Source organism: Lactuca saligna, chromosome 1 (assembly GCF_052625555.1).
Source record: "Lactuca saligna cultivar CGN05327 chromosome 1, ASM5262555v1, whole genome shotgun sequence".
NCBI classification, from domain to species: Eukaryota; Viridiplantae; Streptophyta; class Magnoliopsida; order Asterales; family Asteraceae; genus Lactuca; species Lactuca saligna.
Genome location: NC_136417.1, coordinates 35,477,006 through 35,486,337, shown reverse-complemented (window position 1 = coordinate 35,486,337; position 9,332 = coordinate 35,477,006). Strand labels below are relative to the sequence as shown.

Genomic DNA, 9,332 nt, shown 5'->3' with positions numbered 1-9,332 from the left:
AGAAGTATCTAATATTATACCATATAACGATGATATAATATTTTATAGTTATATATAATAATATGAATTACTTTTATTTTTATAAAAAACAAATTGAAAGAGAGGTTATATAATATTTTTGATAGATACAATCAATATGCTTAATCACAAAAAAGGTTTTTAAAACGTTTATAATAATGTAGTAGATATTCATATTACACAAATAATAATATAATTATTGACATTTATGCACATATATATTCATAAAATTATACAATAATGTTATTAAAAAAAAAAAAAAAAAAACATAGAATATATAACCTAACTCGATGTCATAATTCGCAGATAATGAAAACGTTAACAAAATACAAGGACTGCAACATCAAATTAATGAAAAGTCTTTCGTTTAAACTTTGAAACTTCGCTTAACAAATCGATCCCCCCTCTTCTCTCTCTATCTCTCTCATCTCCGTTTCGTCCCTCTCTACAAGTATGTTTCTGATTTTCCGTAAATCATCGAGTTTGTATTGATCTATCTAATTCACTCATATGTTTTCATCATAGTGTTTGGATCTTTCCATAAATCAACGAATTTTTATTGATTACTTTGTTTTAAATCTGTATTTTGCATCTCTAGGGTTTTCGCTAGTGGTGTCAAATATCAATTAGCCATCAATCATGTCTCTGAGGCCAAGCGCAAGGACCGAGGTTCGTCGGAACCGTTACAAGGTGGCTGTCGATGCGGAGGAAGGAAGGCGGCGGAGGGAGGACAACATGGTTGAGATCCGTAAGAACAAGAGGGAAGAGAACTTGCTTAAGAAGCGTCAAGTACTTTCGTCGTCTCAGCCGCTGTCTAGTGGTGTTCCGGTCCAAACATCAACCGTTGAGAAAAAGGTTTGTTAATTATCCGATTGAATTCGAGTTGCAGCTTATTTGATTTTAGTAAATAGACTGTTACAAGCTCAGGATTCCATGTATTCGTATAACTGTTTACCTTTAATTATTACCTTTACCTGTTGATTCCTTAAAATACTTCGTACACGAAAATATCATCATTTGGGACCTGTATTATTAGATGTACATGATTAGATATGAGTGATGAGTCTAGGTTTATCAAAGCTTTCATGCGTGTGCAATTGAATAGATCTAAATTTTTTATATTTCTCACACACAAGAAGAATCTATATGTTTACTCTCCCCTCCATATTAATCTAAACTTCTGATACTTTTGACTAATAGAATACTTAATTCTGATCAAATTGCAGTTAGAAAGTCTTCCTTCCATGGTTGCTGGAGTTTACTCCAATGATAACAATCTGCAGCTGGAGGCAACTACTCAGTTTCGTAAACTGCTTTCCATAGGTACATTTTACATATATACAATCTTCTGTACTCTACATTTATATACTAATGCAAGAACTAAATTTGGTTTTACAGAAAGAAGCCCACCAATTGAGGAAGTTATTCAGTCTGGGGTTGTACCTCGTTTTGTTGAGTTCTTAATGAGGGAAGATTTCCCACAGCTTCAGGTAAAAATGCTATTCAATTTCACTCATTCCTTCATCTTCTTCCTTTATCCTTTCTTCTTTAACATCATTATTCATTTCGCAACAGTTTGAAGCTGCTTGGGCACTTACAAACATTGCCTCAGGAACATCTGAAAACACAAAAGTTGTAATCGATTATGGAGCAGTTCCAATCTTTGTCAAGCTTCTAGCTTCTCCAAGTGATGATGTTCGCGAACAGGTAAAAGCAACACACATGGATCTTAAAGAATCTGCAAAAATATCATTTCTCTTTAATCATTCTCACAACATTCTTTTGCAGGCTGTTTGGGCTTTAGGAAATGTTGCAGGTGATTCTCCTAGATGTCGTGACCTTGTTCTTGGTCAAGGTGCTTTGATTCCTTTGCTTTCTCAGTTAAACGAGAATGCTAAGCTCTCCATGCTTAGAAACGCCACCTGGACTTTGTCTAACTTTTGTAGGGGAAAACCTCAGCCTCCATTTGAACAGGTTATTTATACTTCATACTTTATACTATCTTTATTGTTACATATTTATATACATTTCAAATTTGATTTCTTTTTATTTGTTTGTAGACAAGGCCAGCTCTTCCAGCACTTGAGAGACTTGTTCATTCAAATGATGAAGAGGTGTTAACAGATGCGTGTTGGGCTCTCTCTTATCTCTCTGATGGAACAAATGATAAAATTCAAGCTGTGATTGATGCTGGTGTTTGTCAACGCCTTGTTGAGCTTCTCCTGTAAGTCCCACTTTATTTTTCTTTAAATCTTTTTCTTATTTAAACATTTTAATAATTTTTTTTTTTTATCATATCTCTTTTCTCTAGTCATCCATCTCCTTCAGTTCTCATCCCTGCACTTCGAACTGTTGGCAACATTGTTACAGGAGATGATATCCAAACTCAGGTATGATATATTGATATTACATTTCGTACTCATGCTTTTACTTTCTTACATAATAAAAAGTACATAAAAAAATGATGTAATTTTCCAATTTTTGTAGCATATTATCGAGCGAGGTGCACTTCCATGTTTACTAAGCTTGTTGACACATAACCACAAGAAGAGCATCAAGAAAGAAGCATGCTGGACAATTTCAAACATCACAGCTGGAAACAAAGAACAAATACAAACTGTAATTGAAGCTGGATTAATTGCTCCATTAGTCAACCTTCTTCAAACAGCTGAATTCGATATTAAAAAAGAAGCTGCATGGGCTATTTCAAACGCCACTTCTGGTGGAACCAATGAGCAAATCAAGTATGTTCTTTTTAAAACTTATAATGTCATATGAATTAAAATGTTAAATGTTAAAAATGGTTTATGTTTTTATAGGTATTTGGTGAGTCAAGGGTGTATAAAGCCATTGTGTGATCTTCTAGTGTGCCCTGATCCAAGGATTGTGACTGTTTCCTTAGAAGGGCTTGAGAATATTCTGAAAGTGGGTGAAGTGGAGAAGAATGCTGGGAATTCTGGTGATGTTAATTACTATGCACAGTTGATTGATGATGCTGAAGGGTTGGAGAAGATTGAGAATTTGCAAAGTCATGATAATAATGAGATTTATGAGAAAGCTGTTAAGATTCTTGAGACTTATTGGTTGGATGAGGAAGATGAAGCTGTGGCTGATGCTGCTGGTGCTCAAGGTGGTTTTAATTTCGGTGGAAACAATGTTCAAGTTCCATCTGGTGGATTCAATTTCAATAGCTGAATGAAGGTATAGTCAAATTTTCACTTTTTGACTTTTTTTTGACTTAACCATGGTTAAGAGGTTGGGTTGACTCGATTAGATCTGACTCAATTAGGGTTTTTACTTTTCAGGGGAAGGTGAAGTAAGTTGGTGGCGTCAGAGGTCAAGTCCGGTCAGGTCGGTCAGTTCGGTCGAGTCGTTGGGTCGGGTCGGGTCAGGTCGGGTCAGGTCAGGGCATCTCGTGGGGTCGAGTCGAGTCGTGGTCTGTGTTGAAGAGATGCAAAGGTGGTGGGTCTGTATGAAGGGGTTGCCCGAGGTCTTTTAGTAGGGGGGGGGGGGGGTATTTTGGTAATTTACCTCAAGCAAATGGAGGTGGGTGTGTCGTTTGAATGAGGGTTTATTGATATATTATACGGAGTCTATTTGTTTGTTTAAGTTTTTTTTTTTTTTTTTTTTTTTTTTTTTTTGTGGGATACATTAGTCTTTAATGGAGTCGGGGTTATGGATTTAGTAGAGTGTATTATCTGGGAAAGAAAGAAGAATATGAATATTTGTCAAATTGTTTTTGAATTGGTTTTGTTTTGTATTTTTGTTCAGTCCGTTTATTTCTCTTGTGAAAAAGTAGGGTTGGACCAATAAAATTAGATTTTTTTACAAACATAAAATCGTTTTTTTTAAGCTTTGATTTTGTTCTTAGCTGATTTATTGAAAGTTTAATAATTTTTTTTTTGATAATCGTAGTGTCTATAATTATCTAATGCAAAGCTGCGAATACTTTTAAAAAATATATAATTCTCGTTGTTTACGAAACAAATCTTTGGAAACTCTATTTTATTGTTGTCTTTTCCCATTCGTGTCGCTTAAGGCGAAGTTGTATGTACGAATATGTAGGCTCCACATGGGGTCCTTACCGGGTTTTCCGCCAACGATTTTTAGAATCAACTTTTAATTCCAACGGGCAAGCCACCAAACTATATAATATATCGGGGATATTCATAAAGATGATCATTTATCTGGAGTAGTGAAAATAATCAATGTTTTTATATTTTGTAGAAATTACTAATGAAACAGTATAGGGTGTTTCGGTTCAGATTCAAAGGGTGTCCAGCTGTGGAACCGACCCCTCCTTGTAAAAGATAACTGAAATATGGTGCTCACCATATTTTGGAATATCATTTTATATTTTATGGAATCAAAGGAAAAATGAATATGATGGTGAAGAGACTAAGTGTATTGTGTATGTTGTTTTTAGCTTACACATCTTTACAACTGTTTTGGTGTTACGAAAAAACTTAGTTCGGACAAAAATTCTTTTCCGAAATTTGAAGAACTATTCCGGAAAGAAAAGGGTTTTTGATTCAGATGGGTGGTAATCGGGTGTTTCTCATTAGTTAGGCTTTAATAGTCACTATATGTATTAAGTATATTAGTGTGGTAAAAATGTTGGGTTGAAATGACAATTCTAGTCGGGAATCTGAAGAACACGTCCAAGACATGTGTCCAAGATGAAAACCTCGTCCGGAATACAACGGATATGTTGGAAATATATCACCTAGCTTCTTTTATACTAATTTGGTTTACTGTTATTTTAACATGAGTGTTTGTACAATGCTTCATTGACCATGACATGTAAACCTAGAACTTGCTAGGAAAGTTCTTGTGAAGCTACATACTAAGCATGATACGTAAGGTGCTTTTTTAGGAAATCATGTTTTGCCATGTGGTTTGATGTCCACAACGAGGAAGGGAACTCATTACATGTTTTGTAAATGGGAAGTGATATTTCCACTTAATAATTTGATCCATCCACATGAGGTACAACACCTTTACAACCATCGTACAAGTTGGTAAAACATACATTTCAAGTGGATTAATCAATTTAGGTTATTACAAATTCATCACCTAACATGGAGAAACTATACTTTGAGTTAGGCGAGTATGAGCTCTACTTTGGAAAGAGTATTTTTTTTTTTTTTTTCTTTTTTTTTCTTTTTTGATAGCGGGTTTGCAGTTTGATGAATATTTTTTGGTTCGTTTGTCATCGTCGAAGTTCCAAAAACCATTGTTTCTATTAATCTGAGCTACTGATTCAGTCAAATTGAGACACATAGAAGGCATATTCAATAACTCGCTTTGTCAATTATCGGATGAGGTATGAATATGTCTATTGTACATGTTGGATAGAAGATTTATTAGTAGGTACATAGAAAGAATTTTTATTTATTATCTTTTTAATCTATATCATGGATTTATTTTTCCACCATAGGTACCCATGATATATGGTAGTTTTTAATTTGGTTATGAATCTGTTTTGGTATGGTATGGTCTGTACTTACGAATCAAATGCCATTTTTTGACGTCCATTTTGAAAGTGTAAAGAGATAGAGTGCTAATGATCAAATTGAACCAAAAACACGTATTTGTAATTGAAGTTAATTGCTCTTTGGATATGTAAAGTGTATTATACGGTTTTTTATCTATCAGGCTAAGGGGTATGGTCACCATTAACCCATTAAAAAGTTTCTGCCGACTATACGTTACCTTATCTCCATTACATGTTCATTACAAACCACTAACCTTTGGAAATGGTTACCACTCCACATCATTTATACTTTTGTTATTTTCTTATTTTTTTAACATTAGATTAAATAAAGAAAACATAATTTTAACTTAAATAACTACTTTACTAATAAAAAAAATTAAATACACATATCACTTTTTTTAAAATTAAATAAACATATATGTTATATATAGTTGAGGGTTTAACTTAATTTAAAGATAAATAAAAGGGTGTAATGACATTAGGAGATACAATCTCAGTGATCATTGTTGTAACTTCAATTAAAAAGAAAATATGAATCATTCTTTTTAGACCCGATTACCTTTTTGGTTTCCTTCTTCACCCGTTTTTCAAAAAACCGGTCATTAGCAAACTCAAAGTTTCAATCTACCTCCTTTTAAACCATTTAACTACATCTAAACTATCTCTCTAGTCAATACATTCAACGTACATAAGAAAAACGGTCAAATCTATTATAATAAATGAAGGTTTTTTTTACCACATATCATTTTCTCATTCATTTGGATACATGACATTTTCTACAATTTTTAAATTTTCTATTTTCCACTTGTCATTTTATTGTATTTTTTATTTTATTAAATTAAATTCCACATTAAATATGTAAGGTTATATATATATATATATATATATATATATATATATATATATATATATATATATATATATATATATATATATAAAGTATTTATTAGAAATTGTTTATATATGTAATGTTTTCAATACATTAAAGTCTCATTAATTTTAATAATTCAAAATTTTTTTTATTTTTATTATAAATTCAAACTATTCAAATTATTAAAATTTTATATTTATTTTTTTTAATTAAACTCATGTAATACATGGGTCTCACACCTAGTGTCCTTAACCAATCAAATTCCTTGTGGTCGCTCGCAGCCGGATCCACGCTACACCACACCTACCCCCTTGGGGGCGGTGTTCACATGCGAAAAAGTCCACCATCAGAAGGCTTTCAGACTATAAAACATTGCAATCTACGGGTTTACAACCATTCTCGGTCAAATCATGTTCTTTTTTATCAATTGATTCCAACGGAGAAAAGGTATTTTTCAAAAATAAATTGAATAAAATAATATAAAAAAAATGCGTACGACAATTTCTAAAAGATCGCATTCATCGACATCATACTCCCAACGTTATTATTTTTAAATTCATAAATATCGCTTTATTCTATTAAATAAATGACCGTTTAAATCTAAGAAAGGTATTCACTTTATAATTCAAAAATGTATACAAGTGGCTATTAATTTAATATATTTAAAATACCTTTACCATAAACTGGATAAAAGATGTGTAACTTCAGTTATAGTTTTGGTTCTGTCCCACGCATCGATATGCAATTTTGATTTAATTTTTAGTTAATTAATGTCAATGGTCCGGAGGTTTTCAATATACATCAGCTTTGGTCCCTAAAATTGTTACCGTCCATTTCCTCAAAATGATGAAAATACCCAACCGTTTGTCTTTCTCATATTTTTATTTTTTTTATTATTAAAGAAATGGACGAGAGAGGTCGCCGGTTCGATGACCAGCCCAACAACCCCACTATCAACCTACAACGTCACTACTTAAATCCATCGTCCACAAACACCACCAAATGCACAAACCGGAGGCTTAGGGATGCCATTAGGCAGGCAAGAGAGAGAGGTGGATTGATAGTCGCCGGTTTTAGACGATAGAGAGAAGGGGTTGATGGTTGTATGATTAAGGAGAAAGTCATGACTCACTTCGATCTTTCAAAAGTATTAGGTTAAAATGAGTGGTAGCATGTGTTAAACATTGTCCCATCATATTTTTATATGCCAACTAAGCTAGTATGGTGTTATTAGGTAGTGGTGGGGAGATTGATATTGATTTTGAATGGTAAAAAAGAAGCCAATCACACACCGCGACACACTCTCTCCAACATTTCCTCTTTATCTCTCTCTCCTCTCTCTTCACGCTACACCACCAACGAATTGGGCAAGGCTAGCCCCCTTGGCGTACACCAAGGGACGAACTGACTCGTCGAGTCGTCATCAGACTCGCTGAGTCTTGGCATAATCAGAAGAGGGACAAAATCCTCCTACTCGCTGAGTTCCTTAATCAACTCGCCGAGTCCTATGAACATCATGAGGGCTTCTTCGTCGGACTCGCCGAGTTCCCTTATGAACTCGTCGAGTCCCTTGCAGATCTAACCTAGTTAACTGGTTTCACACTTCTACAGCTCCAAAATACAGATCTAGGTCGTCTCTAAGGTCCATTTCTATAAAGTTGGAGACTTGATGGCTTTGCCCACCTCAAATGGGCCCCAAACTCAAGTTACATCAAGATACTTTCATGAACATGGCCATGACTTGAATGAAAACGGGTTCAAGACTCCTTTTATGACTCTAGAGGCTAAATACCACAGGAAAAAGGATTGCTTTGCATACAATCAATGGGAACCAACTTATCCTTCACAAAAGGTCAAAAAGACCCATAAATCACCAAACAAAGAGATCTAATCTATGGGTTATCAAGCTAAAAGCTTTTTACCTCAAAAAGCTGTCCAAGATGGTTATTGATGACGTGCCCCTCAGAGCGGGCCAGAAGCAGGCGGAGCCCCTGGCGAGACGCGCACAGTAAGAGGTCGAGCCAGCGAATCGACTACCTCAATGACCCAGGACTCCTGCGAGGCGACCGTGTAGGAAGTCCGCCCTCGCCAAAATATTGTCCTTCAGCTACGGTCCAAGGATAACGGCTCGAGGCGACAAAGGACAAGGCTAGAGCATTATCGCATGGACCAATCATTGGACTGGACACAAACGTGGAGCATGATCCTCCAATAAGAGCAGCGGATCCTGTTGGAACCGCAGTCTTTCTCCCTCATACGGACTGAGGAAGATCTTCAGTATAAAAGGCCGATCATTCTGCCTTAAGAGGTAAGCTATTGAACTCTGATCACTTACCTTCATACTTCATATTCACCTTATTAACTTGACAGTCGGAGCGTCTTTCCAGGACCTCCTCCCGGAGAGCGGCTGACGCCTTTCTTTTCTCTGTGACCTCTCAGGTTCCAGCCGGATGTCGTTCATCCTCAGGCGGTTCGACGTCAGGTCACATCATTTTGCGCCATTCGTTTGTGTGATAGTAGATACGCAAACCCTTTCTCCTTCTCTTTTCTCATAATCACACATGACAAAGAAGACGACGGGTGAACCATCGGAGCCACCATATAGTCTTATTCATCTGATGGGGTCGGTGGAGGTAACCAACACTCCGGCGGCGCCATCTTCTGGTGGTCAACCACCAACATTCGAAATACCACCAACATCTGATGACCCGCCGTTGTCCTTCGAAGCGACACCGGCTTCCAGCGGCCCGCCACAGTATCTTGTGGCAACTATGCCGCCAGATTCATTCCTAACTCCCGTTACCACGGCTGCGTAGGCCGCCCTACCCTAGAACCAAACAATACTCACCATGACTCCCATGACCATCCCACCATTACCAAATAATAGCACACCCAGTTGATACGCCATACCCACCTCGCCACCCTTTTTCTCAAACATCGTCAGTT

General features: G+C 35.9%; 1 protein-coding gene across 1 annotated transcript; it reads left to right on the top strand.

Moving 5' to 3' along the window:
- Nucleotides 1–340: 340 nt before the first annotated feature.
- Nucleotides 341–3,762, top strand: LOC145032662 (importin subunit alpha-2-like). Its single transcript, XM_078981560.1, has 11 exons — nucleotides 341–469; nucleotides 617–873; nucleotides 1,245–1,341; nucleotides 1,417–1,508; nucleotides 1,594–1,725; nucleotides 1,807–1,992; nucleotides 2,079–2,242; nucleotides 2,330–2,408; nucleotides 2,506–2,762; nucleotides 2,838–3,219; nucleotides 3,324–3,762. Exons 2-10 carry the CDS (start codon nucleotides 658–660, stop codon nucleotides 3,211–3,213), a joined length of 1,599 nt encoding a protein of 532 aa, XP_078837686.1. The 5' UTR covers nucleotides 341–469; nucleotides 617–657; the 3' UTR covers nucleotides 3,214–3,219; nucleotides 3,324–3,762.
- Nucleotides 3,763–9,332: the final 5,570 nt, after the last annotated feature.